This window comes from Nipponia nippon, unplaced genomic scaffold (assembly GCF_047370975.1).
Source record: "Nipponia nippon isolate SJK-2023a ecotype South Korea unplaced genomic scaffold, ASM4737097v1 scaffold_6, whole genome shotgun sequence".
NCBI classification, from domain to species: domain Eukaryota; kingdom Metazoa; phylum Chordata; class Aves; order Pelecaniformes; family Threskiornithidae; genus Nipponia; species Nipponia nippon.
Window position 1 is genome coordinate 69227886 of NW_028262380.1, and position 18757 is coordinate 69246642.

General features: G+C 39.4%; 1 protein-coding gene across 5 annotated transcripts in view; it reads left to right on the forward strand.

The window, feature by feature from the left end:
* INPP4B (inositol polyphosphate-4-phosphatase type II B) overlaps positions 1 to 18757 on the forward strand; it is a 296620-nt gene that overhangs the window by 61665 nt on the left and 216198 nt on the right. For all 5 annotated transcript variants that reach the window (XM_087736750.1, XM_087736748.1, XM_009468757.2 and 2 more), the window contains exon 3: positions 14552 to 14636. In XM_087736750.1, the coding sequence (XP_087592876.1) occupies positions 14552 to 14636 (85 nt within the window). The remainder of the gene's footprint in view (positions 1 to 14551; positions 14637 to 18757) is intronic.

Consider the following 18757-nt stretch of genomic DNA (forward strand, 5'->3'; position numbering starts at 1 on the left):
CTGTTTTCACCTACGTGCAGGACGGACTATTCTAAATTGTCTTGTTAATGTTTGAAGTGAAAACAACCAGGTCAGTTGTCCAACATCTGCTTAGTGTGTACAAGTACCAACATGTATCTTCCCTTTTTTTTTTTTTTTCTCTCTTTTCTGTAAAGTGTTTTTTAAATTTTCATTAATAGCCTTTAAGGGAACCTTCTGAACATCTGAAATGGCACTTTTATTTCAGAATAGTAGCCTGGAAATAAGTTGATATGTTTCTAGCTAAAGGTGTGGACAACTCTGAGTTGAACTAGTTGATCTACTGGATTTTCTGGAAGATCTCTCTTTTTTTACTATTTATAAATAATTTTTTTTCATTTAGTTTACTTTCACTAAGGTGTGTGAGGTTTTTTGTTTGTTGTTTTGGGTTTTGGTGGGTGGGGTTTTTGGGTTTTGATTTTGTTGTGTGGGTTTTTTTGTTTTGGTTTGGTTTTTAAATCCAGATTTTCTTTTGTAAGAGTCATAATATTTTCCGTTAAAGCCATAACGCGGCATGTAGTGTTAATTTAGGAAATGCGGTAGTTCTTTGCAACTTGAAACTTAAATTTAGTTGTGTCACTATAAACGTGCTACTAAATAACTTTTACATGGGAGCGGCTTCACAGCCTTGTAATGAAGTCATTTATAACACCACAAACTTAAGTGTGTCTGTTAGAAGTAAAAGCACTAATCGTTTAGCTGTCTTTTCCCAATGAGTATAAAAACCTGAATTACTTCAGTTAGTGGATTGTTTTGAACAAAGCCTCCATGTTTAAAGTGGAATGTGTTAAGAAGATGGAAGCTGTAATTCAGGTTTTTTTTAAGATTATGAATACCTGTGTGTTGAATCAGTGGTTTGAATATTTTTATTATGATTCCATGATGGATATTTGTTTTAAGGCATGTTAGAGCTCGTCACTTACCATTAATTTTAACAATCAATTTTATGCTTGCTGTTTATAGCCAGCACGTGGTACTGTAGACCCCAGTTTCTACACTATATTGAGGCACATAAAATGTATTGAAATAGTATTTAGATGTAAATAAAGAAATATTTAGGGCCTGTTCACACTGTAATCAACAGACAGTTTCTGGATAATTGTATTTGAGTAAACTAACCTTATAGTGCCTCTATTTGTTTTTGCTTCTGCTTTGAGTGTAGAACATGACACTTAAATATTTGCGAATCTGGAAGGCTGATAGTAGTTTCTGCAGGTGGACTTTTTTGTTCTCCATGCTCTTGGCTTCAAATAGTGATTGCATAGCTGGAGCTTGCAGTCATGGGCTGGGGCTGAATTTTGTGGTTTTCTTTTTAAATATACTTTGATTTTTGTAAAGTGTAGAAAGAAAAGATTGTATTTGCAGAGAGAAGGTGGATAGGTCTAAGTACAGATAAAAGTTTGCTTTAACATATGTACTCATCATTAGTTAAAAAAGAATTTCTGGTAAATAGGTTAGAAAGCCCAGTGCTACTCTTTGATAGGTATCTGAAAACTTTATTTGCACTGCACATCAAGTCACTAAATTTAGTTTGAATTTAAACATGCTGTGGTGTGCCCGCTCAAACAAGTAGGTACCCTTCTCGCTCACACATGCTTACCTATTGATCTTTCGTTCCTAACTGTTAAAAATGCCTTTCCTAAAATTTCTTTCTGTGGGCTTGTTACTCCCATTTTCTTTTTGTGCGTGTTACTCTGAACGATGACAGGACATCACATCTGTGATGATGTGAGAACATAATCAAGATCAGTAGTTAGGAGCTATAGAGTTTATTAGACCAAGTGACGCAGCTGAGAAGTGACCTGTGTTAAGGTCGGAAATGAAAACATCACTATTCAAAGCTAAAGAGAAGGTGAAGACTGTTGCTCAGAGTTCAATTAAATATGGATCAATTTTACCATCTCGGAAAGGAAAAGTAGCTCCTAGGAGGGGAGGCGGGAGAAGGATGGACAGGGTGTTCTTGGTGGAGGGAAGAGATGAGAAAGTAGTTGCCTCCTAAGGGGAAGAGACAGGGAGTTTATAGCTGGTGGAATGTGAGGAGTTGGCTGTGGAGAGAGAGATCATACCAAGCCCATAACTTTTATGGCCCATTGGATGTATTTGGTATCCAGCAGAGTTATGAATTTTAGCTGTTACATCAGTTTAGTTGCCTGTAAAACTGCATCCTCCGTTCCAAGGCTCATATTTGAGAAGTGGTGTGTAGGTTTCCCCTGAGGATGGCCTGAGAGATTACAGGTGAAGCAACTGTTTTATGAGAAGTGTCCTTCTACTGGTATCTGGCTGGTTTTGTCCCAAATCAGTTGTCTGCATGAATGTACTTTTTTTTTTTTTTAAACATTTGTTCATACTTGGTTACTGTTCTTACAAATATCTTAAAATCGGAATAAATGATGTTCTACTACAGCAGGCAACATTTTTTTGGTATTTGTTTTTTCAAAATCTATATACAAAATTTGCTTATTAAGAAGAAAGTGGGATGGGGTGAATATTTGTGAGATGCTCTTGTTTCCTTTGATATTTAACTGACTAAAAATGATTCTTGCTGCTTACAATGTTTGTCTTATAATTCCCAAGCATCTAACTTCTACAGTTTGTCACATGAATGCTTTATTAGGTCCTGTTTAGTGAGAGAGTTCCTGAGGTGTAATCCTGAAGATCAGAAAGTCAGTACTACGTCTGAAATAAAATAACGTTGTTAATCAATAGGGAAGGGAGGTGTTTTTCTTTTCTAAACTAAAATTGATGAGGTTTAGAAAGTCTCTCTCATTTCAGAGAGTGTGATTTAAGCTTTCTAAATTGAGAGCTTATAACCTAGATGTTTTTTCTCTGCGTGCCCACACATGAATTGAGCACTCTGCCTTTTATGTCCAGTGACTTACTGGTTGTAAGGGAATACGAGAAGAAAAGTTTCTCTGGGAGAAAAAAAAACAAACTCATCTTTCTTTCCACGGCCATAACAGGTTTGGGTTTCTATGTGGTCTGGGTTTTTTCTTTTGTTTTGTATTTCCTCAAACAAAATATAGCAGGTATGCAGATAGAATATCAAGGGCCTAATTTTGCTGCTCTTACAAAGAACACGGACGTGCCCGGTCCTGGCATGAATGCCGGGGCAGGTTAAAGGCAGAGCTGTACTCTGGCATACCTTGTTACGCCCCTTTAAGCTTGGGAGTGATCTGGAGGGCTGCCATTCCCTCAGGTGCAAAAAAGAGGAGAGGACAAATGAATGCTGGAGGAGGAGTGAGGAAGTTAAAAGGAAAAAGCTTAAAAAAGAATTAAAAGGCTTGTCTTATTTGGTTCTCTGTTTAGAAGTTGGAATTTACTGATGCTGGGCAAGGGCTACCTGGAGACAATTTACAGGTGTGGTAGGAATTCTTTTGATCCTCTTAGGGACTGTAACTAATCACACAACAGCCATCTCTTAACACACCGAGTCTCGAGCAGCTTGAAAAATATTCTGTTTGCTTCTTTCAAAAGCATTGTGCAGAAGATTAAAGCTCAGGGGGGAAAATCACAGCTTGCTTTCAAATAAAAGTGGACATCACTGTGGGCAGTCCAAGGAATCAGAAAAGCTGGAGTTATCTTTACAATACATACATTGGATATATTGGCACTTACCGTTTATGATTAAAAATATTCAAACTACTTAATTTTTGCAATGTTTTTACTCCAATTTTTTATTCTAAGATTGTGGGAAAAGTTGATAGCATATGGTGAATTTTGGATTGGTTTTTTCACTTTGGGAAAACCTTCAGGGGAAAACATAAGACTTACATTGAAAAGAAAGGTACTGTGAAGAAAGGTACTTTGTTATGAAGGGGTAAAAGTCCATCTTGAGCCTGTCTTTTTGGAGATCTATGGATCATGAAACTAAGTCTTGAATAAAGCACGGTTCTCTGTAATGGTAATTTGCAAGACATTACTTGTTGGAGGCCAACCAGTGGAATGCAATTTGGTCTTGTTTTTGTCTGCACTTGAAATGTTTTTTTAAATAGCATGTTTTTGCTGCAAGTTGTGTTGTCATTTATGATGTTCATATTTTAAATGTATTTGAATAACTGCACATGTGGTTTGTGCATCATTTAAATCAATGAATGATCTGTATGATCTCTGAAAACATCTCTCACAAGAGCGCATGCAAAATGTTTACATAAGCAGCTATATTTCCTTTATATACACTTACCTCCTTCTTTTGCCGTTCAATGTAGTTTTTTTTCACCTTCTGACACAAATAATGCTGATCGCTTCATTGTAATAGGAGTGGGGGGAAGTCTAGCATGGATAACTAGTTGAGTAAAATATAAGGTCTAGGAACTACGAGTGGTTGGCCGGTTCTTAGAGTGGAGTGCATCAGCAGGGATATGTGTTGAGGCTGGTACTGTCACGAATGCATAAATGGCGAGAAGAAGGTAAGCAATGAGGCGAGAAAGTCTGATGATACTAACTTACTGAATAGTTAAGATGGGAGGTCAAGTATGAGTAATTGTAGAATGACCATAGGAGTCTAAATCATTAGGCGATAAAGCGGTAGACAAAATTCAACATGGATAAATGTGAAGTTACACACGTGAAGAAAAATACTAAAGATTTCCCATCAAAACAATGGGCTTTGCACTAATCCCAGTGAGATCTGTAGAGACTTACATTTGCATGAAAAGATTAGATGGGTGATCAGTTGTGGTCAAAAAGTAAATGGAATGTTAGGAGTTGTTGGGAAAGGAGAAAACAAAGCTGAGAACTCTGTAAAGATCCACCACGCAGTTCAGTTCCCCTCATGGGATATAGAGGAGCTGGGAAGGTTTCAGAGAAAGGGCTGTTAGGGTCATCAGGACAAGGAATGAAGAAGATAAAACCTTCAGTCTGGAAAAGAGATGATGACTAGGGTGGTCTCTGACAGTAATCTGCAAAATCATGATCAGGTTGAAGAAGGAGATAGGGATTAAAGGTTCATTGTCTCTTCCACTGCAAGGACTCAGGGTGTTAAATGAAGCCAATAGGAACTGGATTACACCAAAACAAAAGAAGGTGGTTTTTCATGGAACAGGTAGTGGAAATACTGGAGTTGCTTGCCATAAGATGCTGTAGATGCTAAAAGTAGACAAGTATTTGAAAAAATACTAGGTGCTCTCAAGAAAGAAGAGTATCATTGAGAGTTAGTGAATGGAACAGGAAAAACCCTGATGTGAAAACAGCTGGGTGCTGAGAGAGTACTGCATGTGGTTGCTGTGCTTTTCCTTGTCCTTGGACACTTATTTATGGCACTTGTTGTAGACAGAATAACGGGTCTTTGGCATGTCGGTTTTATGTCAAGTGTGCATGGGCTCAGACATACCAGAATTCACAGGATTACTGTGATCTGTCTGGGGACAAATCTGTGCTCAGGGCATCTTGACATTGAAACCCAGAGATGATACGTTTTTGAGGGGTCTCTTCATAGCTGGTAGCTATGTTATAGTCAATGTAATGGTAGAGAGGTGGTTAACTCACAGTATTCTGAAAGGTAAGTGTTCTATCTTTAAAAAAAAAAAAGAGAAAAAAAGGAGAGAAAAAGAGAGAAACTATGAGCAGCACTGCTGACAGTTCAATCATTTGCAGTACTGAAAGCCAAACATGGAGCCAACTGCAACTGTTTATAAGTAAAAGTATTAGACTACATCCAATTGTTTTGATTGGGTGTTAGCAAGTTGGTTTTCTGATGGGGAGAGTCACTGTGAAAGAAAATTATGATCTTTTATTTATCTTCGATGATAAAGATACAAAGCTGTCACTGATTGCTCTGTTCAACACTGTGTTTATGTGCATTATCTAAAAGTACAGAGCCTTCATCAGAGCTGCTGATAGCTTGAGCCACTTGTAATGTTATGTCTTCATAAAGTTCTAGATTACTTGGCTTTTTAAATTGATGTATTTTGACTGTCAGGCAGAGACTGGCAGAAGAAACAGTCTTGGTCTATATCTTGAAATGTGAATTATGCCGAAGTGTTCTTATTTAAGGCTCATTCTGCACAAGAGCAGTCAAGTAACGCAGAGGTAAGGAAGTTTAGAGGGAGTCCATTGCATGCCTGCCGGTAGTGTGACCCAAATTCAGAATAAACAGCAAGTAATAAAGCCACAAGAAACTGGTTTTTTAATTAATTAGGGAAATTAATAATTTAATTAAATTATGGCAATTGAAGGATGATTGCTTATCAATGGGGGCTGTAAGTTACCAAATAAAATTCCTCCAAGTACATATTTCCCCTTCTCCAATTCCTTTTTCTTCATTTTGTCTATCAGTTTGGATATCATCTCTTGTTTAAACACTTTCTGACAAATAGGTACCCTGTTTTTGGAAGTAAATTAGAGTTAAACATCTGAACTGCAAAAAGACTTCAAACCTGTGAGGAAAACATGAACTAGCTTAGGTAAAGGAAACGGTGATCTCCAGAACTCACGCTGTCTGAAATGTCCCTTTCATGAACTTGTGGGGAGCGCTGTGCAGGGTTTCCTTTAGTTGAAAACCATCTGTACCCAAGAGCGGAGAGGGGCCATAGTGTCCCACATCAGGATGCATTGGTCAGGCACGGGGTGTAACTGTTCCCTCCCTGATACAATTTAGTGAAAAGAATCCTCTAGCTTTTCAGCAAGCAGTTTCAGAAACACGAAGACCTTATGCTACTCTAATTTAGCTGGGACTGCTATGGAGTCAAGGAAGTTGCTATGGCTGTGGGCTAAATGTATTATACCCAGCACATGCTCCGTTCCCTCCTCTCTTCCTTACTCATGAACTCTCTGTATCGCTCCTCTGTGCCTGTCGTATTTTGGGGACTGCCAACAGCAACCATTTCTGCTTGCTAGCAGTCTTTTTTTAGACGCTTGTAGCTAAATTAATTTCAGCACGGGTTTAATAGCATGGGACTCAGTGCAACCCAGAAAAGGTGTTTGTTTCTCACCTTCTTTATTGTGGGGGCTGCACAGCCCATGTTCAGACCCTGTGTCAGGGAGCCATTGTTCCCAGACTTTTGCCCTGCAGAGGTACGTATACCTGCCTGCATCAATGAGGCACAATGAACTTGGCAGAGAATTTGTCCCCGAGGAGCGGCTGGTGGTCTTCCCATCGTTCTCACTCCTTGGGCTTCCTGAAGGAAGGGGGTAATTTATATACTCAGTTGTTTCATCTGAACCTTTTTCAGTGTGAGAGATGTAAGTTCTTGTGACTCAAATTAACTTCAGCAAGGAAGTTTTGGTTGTATCTCTTTCACAAGGGTGGTATTGCCACCTCAAGATTTAAGAAGTTATGGCCCTGAAAAATTAGGAGTTTGGCTTAAAAATCATGCACACCTTTTAAAAAGCAACAAAAAGATCTCTGGAAACCTTGTTTAGGGTGCTTGGGGTATGGTTTTGTTGTGTGCAGGGGGGTTTTGTTTGGGGTTTTTTGGTTTTGTTTTTAGTTTTTCACTACTCTTCCCCTCCTGCAGGAAGCCTGAGATTTAGAATAAAAGTTTGTGATATTGTGGCTCCAAGAACTGAGAGTTACTGAAAGTTATGCCAGGTGTTGCGAGTCTTGCAATAAAATGGTAGAAATTGTAAGAATTCTTACCAGTGGAAAGAAACATCCTTCACTGTCCACTTTTAAATATCCAACGATAATGCATTTTACCAACACGCAATACTTGTAGCAAAAATGTTTTTGTATTCTGCCTTCCTTACTTTCCTGGTACTGCTGAAACTGGTAAAAGCTGTGATTAAGCTGTCATACCTAATTTTAAAATACAGTTAACACTTAGTTCTTATTTTAAGCTATTTTTGAAGTAAAAAGGCAATATATGGGGAACTGAGCCAGAGATTAATAACACGTCTTTCAAATGACAGCCGAAAAGTGTAGAACAAAGGGGGAGAATGTTTTTTAAAAAAGCGTATTATCCGAGGTATATGTTGTGATACAGCACTGGAGTCTTGCACCAAAATATAACTTCGAAAAACTTAACTAATTCATATCTGAACTGTATATAATTAACTTTTAAAGTAGGAAGGGTAATTTGAGATTGTTTCAAGCTGTGTGTAGAATGTAGAAAGTGTTTAATTTTCATTTTTTAATTATGCTCATGCATAATAAACTGAGTGAATGTGGGGTGTGAATTAAGAGAATGTGTATTGGTACATTATTATTATCATTACTACTAATGCATTTTAAAACTGAAAAGAAAATTATTATTGGGTAGGTCTTCACGTTTGTTAAAGGTAATAGTCTATTAAAAGTACTTGTCTGTTCTGCGGGATTTGTTCAGTGACGTAAGTCAACAACATTTTCCAGAGCGAATGCAGATTAGCGGTATTATATTGTCAGCATGAAGCCGGTATCTGGTAGCACTGCGTGATGGATTAATCACAGGGGATAGGGCATTTTTTGAAAAAGATGATTGTAGGATCTTTCAGTGAGCTGATAGTTTGTAAAGGTGGTTGTAATGAACTACCAGGTTACAGGCTGTCTGGAATAATTGAAGCACCTCATCAGATGCCCAGGAAGCATATTCTTCCTTGTCACGCAGCTTGGGTCGTAGGCTTTGTGATACTTAATAGACACGGGGTGGGAGTATTAATATGACAGGAGAATATATAATATTAAAGGAGATTTCAGATTGTTGAATATTGCTTCCCAACATTTAAAGGGGCATTTTTAATTCTGCAAATTACCTGCTTGTGTATGTCATGCAGTCATTTTGTTAATACCTCAAAATTAGAACAGTGTATTTTGATCTATTTGGTCATGGACATATTGCTGTAGAAATAGATTGTACCTGCCTACATTTTAGGACTATTAGCATTTCTATTTGTGAATGAAATTACCCTGACAAATCCTGTTGCTTTTTTCTTGTTCATATATGTGAAAAAGCTGTGCTTTAACTGCAGAGTGATGAACCTTATCTGTGCTAATGCTGAAATAGCAAACGTAGGTGGTAATGTTTATAGCGTAGTCAAAAGCACGACCTGAGCACATGCGTACATTATTGAGCTAGTATCAATCTGACTAGCTTATTTGCCAGTACCAGGGAAGTTGTAAAAACTCAGGATCATAGGCAAGGTGTACAGCTTGTGCCATTTTTTAATGCCATTAGGACCTTCCTGCTCTTGGTGTCGGAGCTAGTTGGGTTAAGGCTAGGCTATCGTTAATACCATTATATGTTGCACATGTGTTGCAGACCTTTGGTTGCACTGTGGGCATGCCGAGAGATAGCGGCCATACCATCATGCCTGTTCACTGTCTTCTAGCTCTCCTCCTGGCAAGCCAGCCTTCGGTAGGAGTCTGAGGACACAGATTTTCTCAGCTGCGTTTACACAGTGGGGATGTAGGTACATGGTGGAACTAGGGAAGAGTCCCTAATGAGGAGTAGGCCCTTCACTTTGCTTTCCGTTCTTGCAAGTTAGGCACTTAGCCTGTACATCACTGAAAGCAGCCTTGTCTCTCAGGTGTCCTCAGTCACCAACTTTTCCTCTCAGGCTTCCAGTGGAGGCATTAGATACGTCTTCTAATAAGTGCTGGACAGTGATGACTCTGCACCTTGGGGGAGAGGTGATATGGGTTCAAAATAATTCGATAAACTTCACCTGCTGCTACCAGTCGCTTCAGGCAAACTCCTCTATTGCAAATATTTTCCTTAAGAGCAAGCAAGAACTGAAACCAGTTCTCATCATTTGCATTTTGAAAGTATTTTCATTTTTTTTTGTTCCCTGGCATAGGATTTTGTGTTACTTCTATGTGACTATAATTTTGTCCATTTTAGTTATGTTTTGTTATCTGTCTGTAAAATTTCTGTCTTTAACTTGTTTTTATCATCGGAATCCATATAAATGCAGGCAGAAAATAACTGATTTGAAAAGCATGATAAGTAGATTGGCGTATGTAGCATCCCTACGCTATAAGGCTTTCGATTTAATTATTTCAAGTTTGCAAAAATAAGGTTTAAAAAAAAAAACAACAAAAACAAACAAACAAACCAACCAACCAACCAAAAAAACCCCAACCCAAAACCTGTGAAATTCACCTATTCCCACCCCCCTGCCCCCAGCTGACTGTGGAGGCTTTTTAATAATGTATTATTAGAGGGGGTTTTACTTTCTCTAATGTTTGTTTTTTCTACAATGCTATAGCTTTACTTTTCTACTTACTGCTTAACACAGAGGAATTGCTTGGAATGTCACTCCTAATTTTAACTGTCAGTTTAGTTCTCGACTTGATATAGCTAACAGTAGATTTATTATTTTTTTTTCCCCTCCCTACAGCAACAAATCTCCTATTGTAAAAGCCTTTCATAATGACCCCCCCCCCCCCCCAATGGTACATCAAGTCAAATCTACAGGAATGCAAAAATAGCTCAAACATGCCACTCTGTCTGACAGTTTTAAAAGTTTCTCGGTGCTTTCATTTTTTTGAAAGCTTTTTCTTTTTTTCCTCCCCAGTCCAAAGAAAAATGGCGAGCTGGAGTCTGCAATAACGTAGTTACAAATTCAGTTACAATGCAAGTTACAAATTTGGTGCAAATAGTTAAAAACAACTGAAAAAATGTACCAATGTAATTTCCAATACTGTGTGCTTCCCTCACTGCTGTAGAATGTGTTTTCGTTTTTTACGCTTTCTAACTGCAAAAATGCTGTATTTTACTCTATCAGAAAACTTCTGTATGCAATGTATACTTCAGATTGCTTATGAATCTGGAGCCAGGTACTTGAACGATGGTTGCCAGTTTAATATCATTAAGCTTCCTTTACATTAAAAGAAGTTGTATACAGTTATGTAGATATGAATATGCAGTTAGCAGACACCTGCTCATGTGTTTTGGTATGACTATCTCTTATTTCAGTTTTAGGCACGGACTCCACAGAAACAGGGATGTCTTCACTACTCTGATTTGAAACTCATGACAGTTACAGTAGACAGCAGTGCATTTAGTAGGACAGTAGCACTTTGGATTTACAACAGCATACTGATAGCAAAGTTCAGCCAATCATTTGGCAAAGTGAATTGAAAGGGTTTCTGCTAATTCTAGGTTTTGGACACTTTTGTCTTTAATGGTTTTACTAGGATATTTAAGTTAGATTTATGAATCATTTAATTTCCTCCTCAAATCAGTGTTTTAAAACAATTTCCTGATCTGGGGGGTGGCGGGGTGCCTGTAAACTTGGTCAGTACTTTAAGAAAGATGTAATAGTTCAAGGCCTAGTTGCTGTTTGGCATTCAGATTGATCCAGTAAGTTTTTTATAGCAATTATCCAAAATTGCCAATGTTATGAAGAAAAAAACCCCAATATATTGGATTGTAACACATTACTGCAGATCTGATTTTGATCCTATTTGCTGTGCATAAAGACTAGATCATTAGAAGTTACCCTTTTATTAAAATCAAAGCTAGAAAAATAAAATAATAGCTAGTCCAAATAAGCTCATATTATGCACTTAAAGTAAGAGAGAAATTTTGGATCTCTTCAGATACTGAAAACCAAAGCTGATCTCTATCAGATACGCATAATGGTCCCCTTGATTACAATTTTGTCATTTCATTTGTAAATAAATTTCTTGTTAGCTTTTTGTGTGACAGACAGAGCATGGCTCATCTAAATGATGAAAAGTCTGCAATAATAGTAATTCTGAAGGTCTTTTCTTCTTCAGTTTTGTGTCAAGATGTGGGAGATGTTTTGCAGCAACATGTACTTTCTTTTTTGGCAGCCTTATGCTCTTTAATCTTTTTTTCTTGTTTCCCTTCTTGTTCCCTCTCACGTACAAAAAAAGTAAATGCATATCCTCTGATTACTGTACTTGATTGTATATCTTGGAAAAACACTCAGATTCATTTGCAGTTACAGCATTTTTTCATTCCAGCTTCCACTGGTGTAGAGTGTGGAGTAACTTGTGTCTAAAGAGGCTCTTGCGCTGCAGCATCTGCTGTGTTAAAATGCAGAAAGCTTGAAATACTCTGAACCGTCCTCTCTTGTGTCTGTAGTTCCTGTTTTATGTCAACTGCATTGTGAGACAAACTTTACTACTACAAATTCTTGTTAATTATTTGATAGTTATTTTTTGCTAACCACTTGCCAGTTTGTTGGCGTTACACGCATGCCTTTCATATACAAATCCAAAGGTCAAGCCTTTAAGTCTTCGCAACTGTAGCGAACTACGTGGAAGCGGTGATTGGTCCTGGTGATTGGTTCCTGGCCTTTCCAATACCTGACTTGTCTGAAAGCCACGCAACAGGGAACTGCTTCTCTTTGTGTACTGACAGGCCTCCGCTTACTGCAGGTGTATGTTTTGGAGGAAGTGTTAAGTCTAGGGAGTTGTCACGTTTGCACGTTTCATCTCCGGGGCGTGAATATCAGCAGAGGAATATTTTCAATATGGATGAAAAGGGGAAAAGCCGTTAGAGTTGATTGACTATTTTTTGGACGGAGACTGGATAGGAGTCTTTCATGTACTCACAGCTGAGTGTTAAATTGTCTCAGACCTTTGTTAACTTCTGAAATAAACCCCTTCTTTTGGTCATCTCTCTTCTGAAAGATTGCCAGCTCTTGAAGGAATCAGGATGCATTATCCACTTCTCAAGTGAGGATTTTATCTGGGAGACTGTATCGGTGTTGATATCTTGCTTCAAAATCTAAAGAATTAAAATAGTTACCAGCATCATTGCAGTGGAGAGCTCTTCCTAATTAGCCTGCTGTTTGTTTTTTGAACTATTATTGCCTGTTTTCCCAAGCTGACTTCAGCTGTTTCTCATAAAGACTTCTTGTATTTTACTTTCCCTGGTAGAACCTCAAAGAATGCCTCACTCAATAGCACCGGAGAATCGCCTCTGGGTTGCCACATATGCTCGACTTGCTGGATTCTATAAATAAGAAAGTTCCCAAGGTAGCACTTTTATTTCTCCCAAACCTCACGGCACTGTTTCACCACTTTCTCCCTTTTTTCTTTGTTTAAACAATCAGTTAGCTGTTTTTCAGTCTACAGGACAATACATCCCTTTTAGACCAGCCCAGCCCGAATAATATTTCAAAGAAGTCAAAGTACAAGTGGTTTCTAGATAAGTCTGATTGCTTTTTCTTAGTCTATTAAACCTTGCCTCTTGACTTCTGGCATATTTCAATATAACATTGTGTGCTTTTTTCCCTGCACCTCTGTTTTATTTTAACCTTTTGTCACCTTTGGATGTTGATGTGTGCTTTGATAGCTGGGTTTTGGAGTATTCATTCAATAAGTGGTAAAAGGTGGGAGGGAGGTAATAAATATAGACTTTCTCAAGGAGATCCTTGTTAGACTTTCTGAAATGTTACCTGTTTCTTACTCGTCAGTCTTACTGTAGTCTTACAGTCTTACTGTATTAAAATTGTTAAATAGGTAAGTAAAGGATCTTTTTGTGAGAAAACGCAGGATCAAGCCATCCATTTAAAAATGAACATGAAAGTTGGCAAGAAGTTTGAGTCTGATTCTGGCAGGCCAAATAACACAGTATAAATGCAGAGAAAGAGGTAGACAAGAAAACTTGTGTATATTAGGCAGGTGTTATAAATATGAACTTTTTTATGAAGTCATTCATTAAGTGTCAAATATGTGGAACTAAAGGTCAGGCTTTTGCTAAAATTGGTCTACAATATGAAAAATTTTTCATCTTTAGGATCACTTGGAATAAAGAAGTACCTGAGGAAGGAATGTTAAACTAAGAACTTACATTAATCCCTGCAGAATATCACTGAAGTAGAGAATGACCTCTGCAACATTCATGTTGGGAACTTGCAATGAGGAAGTGTATGAGTGCATGTTCTAAGGGTTATTTGTTACCAGGTGTTAGGGATAAAAAATGGATAATAACAGTTTTAAGGGAAAAAAGATAAATTCTGAGGGAGTGATTGATAGCTTCACTCTTCTGAAAAATGTGTCACACTTACTAAACTAGAAGAAGAGTCTGCATCTCCTTTGCAGCGCATTCACAAAAAAATGATAGTGGTAATTTGTATCATATTGCACTCTGCAATAGGTCCATATCACTTAATGTCATCTGAATTGCATAGCCAGAGACAACATTGAAAGTTTCAAGTGATGATAAAGAAATCCCTTTTAAATGAAAATTGAAGAGCGATGCCTACTGTAAGATTCCATGCTATTTTGTTCACTTGAAAGTATCCTACTCTTTGAATAGAATCTGACACTTGAGTCAGCCTTATTAGTAAATATGGAAGTTGGAATGAGCTGGGCTTGCCTGATTTGCTTAGGAATGAGGTGGCACTTAAACTTTTGAATACCTACAATATGGGGAAAAAAACCCCAACTACCGAGTTCCTTTTTTCTTAGTTTCCTGTGTGGTCTTTTCTAACAGTTTATTCCGATTATAGCTCATTGAGCTGAAGCGAGATGGCACAGATCAGTAATTAAAGAATGCCTGTATCCATCTGCCTAGTGACTATTATGCTTTGTTGTCTTTCTAGCTACATGTTGCGTTGGCTGTGAACAGCCCAACAGAAGGACTTCCCAGTCAGGTTCCAAATCCTAGTGTTTTGTCATCTTTATGTCTTACAGAGTTCTGAAGCCTCTGAAGTGGTAATCCTGGAGCGCTGCTGGATTGTGGAGTTCAAGAGTAAAACAAATGTTTCAATAGTTCTCAGTAAGTAAGACGTAGCTCAATATTTTCAGAATGAATTTTTATTTCTGGCAACAAAAATGACAAAAAAAAAAAACCCCAAACCCATCCACCCAGGCATTGAAACTTTGCTAAAAACGTAGCTAAAATATATCTTGTTGTCTGTTGGACGCCTACATCTAAATACTGCATGTCTCTGAATTCATACCTAAAAAGAAAATCCTAAAAGCTATTGGTTTACTTTTTCTAAAATCAAGTGAAAGTCTATGTCATCTTCTTCCTCTGACAATAAACGGAACTTTGAGGTTCTGTTTTGTTAGGTATTACGTACAATATGGATTTTATGTTGATGCATAGCCAATTCATCTTATTCTTGAATCATTGCCAACCTCCCTATTAAATGAGAGGTTTCCTGTTTTTCTCACCTCCTATCAACTCTTCATTACTAAAATTGTTAAAAACAGTAGGAAAAAATTAAGTTATTTCATAGAAATCAGAATTATTATTTTAGTGGAAAGATTTTATTTGGAGAAAATGCTGATTTAAAGTTTCCTCTGCAGAAACAACTCAAATAGCCTTTGTATTAGGAATTTTTTATGACATGGGTTCTTTCTGATACCACTGCAGAGCTTTGAAGTCCTTAGATCAGTTTGCTGTTTTGTGTTAGCTGTAATGGTCTAAGAGCAGTTTTGGTAGGCTAGTAAAACTAGCTACAGGGCAAAAAAGGTTGTGCTGCATTGGTGGGCTTGACGGCCAGCTTTACATTTAGTAGAAGTTGCTACCTTCTTTTTTTTATACTCGCCAAAATCTCCAGTCCACTTCAAGGAAAATGTTGCATTAATTATGCTAACTTTTGTCCTCACCTGCTGAAGTGATTCTTAGTGTTTGGTCACATTTGAGAAGGCAGTGACTTAAAATATATTCATTGTGGGTTTGATCCTTTTCTAGGCAGCTTTCTTAGGGAATAGCTCAAATACTGCATCCTTAGTAGTGGAATTCAATCTTATGTCTTGTGCCTGATGTTGAAGCACTGTATCAAAAAGGATTTCTTTCTGGATTTGGAAGCATCACTTTGCCTAACGATAACAGCTGATTGATTACCATTGACTCTCAAACTGCAACTTTTCTGATTATGCCCTTATTGAGTCCAGTTCACTGATTGGAATAATCAGCTTTATGAGGTGGTGATGTTACAGTTTGAGTATAAATACAGTCATGTCAGTTCCCTTCTGGCACTTCTTCTTCAATGCTTGAACATAATGCTGCTGAACTGATCTGAACCAAGAATACAGTTGTAATTGCTGACAGGACTCTTTCAATTAGCTTTGAAGCCTGCAAACAGGACAGTTTCTGTGGCAGAGAGACTGGCAGGTTTTAAGTCCAAAAGCTGGGGAAGTAGACAAAAATGAGTACTGAGTAAGCACTTCAGGCTGCCTATGGAGAAAAAGAGACTGTGAGCACGTGGCGGGGAGGAAGAAACGTACTTGCATAGTTAGGAACAGAAATTGCTACCTGCGAGACAGACTTTCTAAAACAAAGTTTGAAGGTCGGTAGTGTGGTTAGAGGTAAGAGTGGCATTCTGACCCAGCTCTAAAAACATATTAAAGTAGAAAAGAGGAAACAGTACACAAAACTCTAGGTACACAGAGCCAACACATGATGATGAGTGCCTGGGGTGCGACCGAAGGAATACAATGGAAGACAGAGGAAGAGACAGACAGGTAGAGGAGAAATGGATTTCAGACTTGGCAATTTTCCTGTGCCAGAGAACAAGGACAACAGCCTGGCTGATGATTTGTTGGATGGGAAAAGAAAAAGAAAGCCAGACTATTATGAGGTATTAGAACAAAACTGAAGACAAATGAAGACCATATACTGTGTACTGAGTGAGGATAAAATACCAGAAGGAATGAAATAATAATCCACGCACTGTAGGAGAGAACAAAATTCAGAAGGCGAAAAAAGGAGGGAGAAAAGCAAAACTCGGGAACTAAGAAAAGAGATCTTCGTCAATGGGGGCTTTGATCATGAAAACCTACCTGTATTGTCACAAGAATATATCCATTGGCCTTTGGGAGCCAAAAAAAAGCTCTAAAATGTGTATCTGGGGCTTTAAAGGATTCAGGTGGAAGCAGGGTAGGAGGACATACCTGCTCACAATGTCAAATTCCTTGTGGAACAGACGGAGGAGAGCTGTGCCAGAACACAGCAGAAGCTCCAAGGAAGGAGGCAGAGTTGATCTGTGAGATTTAACTTGTGGTGTGGCTGGGAAGGGACATTTTCTTCATCTTGCAGGCTGCAAGATGAAGAAAATCAGTGGGGGTTAAACTTGGAACCGTTGGGGGGGGTTTGGAGTGAGTTTTTGGCTGATTGTCTCCATCTTTCTCTATGTGGTGGGCTGAATCCTAGGAGACAGGAGTAAGAGTGAGAAATGGAGACTAACTGGGGTATCTAAGAAGAGAATGTAATAAAGGGCAGTGGAGTAAATGTGGAGGGAAAAATAAGGATGTTTTCATGCAACATTTAGTGATACCGTGGAGCCGATCATCGCCTCAGGGTGGTGTGGGCACTGAAACACAAGGGGAGCACGGAAGAGGTCAGGCAGTTGCAGCAGAGAATCCTGTCAGTGCTTCACGTGTAGTGCTCCCAAAGCAGCCTAGCTCGAAAGGTTTCTAAGCGGACCATGAAAAGAGGCAGAAGGATTTGTTAGGTGAACTGTCGTTCTGTATGTGGCTGGTTGCCTGCATGCCCTCCTAACATGAACTAGTTGCTATTAGCAGAACAGATCAGACACTGGTGTGAGATGGGTCTGATTGAATGTGGCACGAGTTCATGCGAGTGCGATTCGTTCCTGAAATCCCAGAAGGTCTGATAAGGAGAGCATTTCAACCCTTTTGTCCAAAAAGATCTTAAACCTGGAAACTGCTGCTGTGCACTGAAATGTTTGAGCAGTGCAATGTTAACTGCCTTGCCTCGGATTCTCCTCAGGAATAACCACCATGTTCACGCCATCTAAACTTGCACCTTGTACAATACAGGTGGGCACTGTAGCTTCGCCAGACACAGAAATATGTCACCGTAGCTGTTTAGAGAATAGCTCTGTTTCTGCTGGACCTTGGAAACCCTGTTAAAGGTGGCCACTCTGCTGGGTTTACTTGCCCAGGCGCTGGCAGTGGGGGCTGCAGGGCGGCCTCTGTGGGGAGCGGCCGGGGCTGCCCCGTGCCGGACTCAGCCGGTTGCAACCAGCTGCAAGGGAGCCAGCGCGGGGCGTGGCTCAGCCCCTCAGCCCTGCTGGCTGCGCCTCAGGGAAAGCGTGTTTCAGCAAGGGTAAAACACTGCTCGGCGGCGAGGGGAAAAAAGTGTGAGGAACAGCCCTGTGTGAAAGCAGATGGAGGGGAGGAGGTGCTCCAGGCACCCGAGCAGAGATTCCCCTGCAGCTCCTGGAGAGGCCCCGGTGGAGCAGGTATTTCCCTGCAGCCTGTGGAGAGACCGTGCTGCAGCCAGGGGTAAAGTGTGAGGAGGAAGGAACAGCAGAGAGGAGCTGTTATGGACTGACCGTCACCACCCCAGCCCTCAAACCTCCATGCCGCTCAGGGTGCGGGGAAGGTGAAGGAGTTGGGAGTGAAGTTGAGCCTGGGAAAAAGGGTGGGCGTGGAGGGAGGGAAAGGTCTTTGTTTCTCCCTAGTCTTTTAATTTGCAACAAATTAAATTATTTTTCCCATAAAATGAGTCTGTTTTGCCCATGACGGTAATTGCTAGGTGATCTCCCTGTCTTTATCTCAACTCGTGACCTGCTGCTGCTTTTCTCCCTCAACCCTGTTGAGGAGGGGGAGTGAGTGAGCGGCTGGGCCGGTGGCTTGCAGCTGGCCAGGGTCAACACACCACGGTTAATTTGTGTCAGGTGTTTTCCTTTAAGTGTTTTGTCCGCTTCCAGATGTGTCAGTGTTTAAGCAGAAGATGCAAAAAGATAGGCAACCAGGAGCAAAAAGTTGTGTTAATGTTAGTAGTTTTTGGTCACTGTTACGTTTCTCTGGAATTGGGCAATTAGAGCTGTGTGGCTAGATGTTTGAACCTGGCCCAAGAGCAATCTGAAGTTGACCACCGTGGTAGGTGAGATCAAAGAACTCTACCTTCTTTCCTCCATT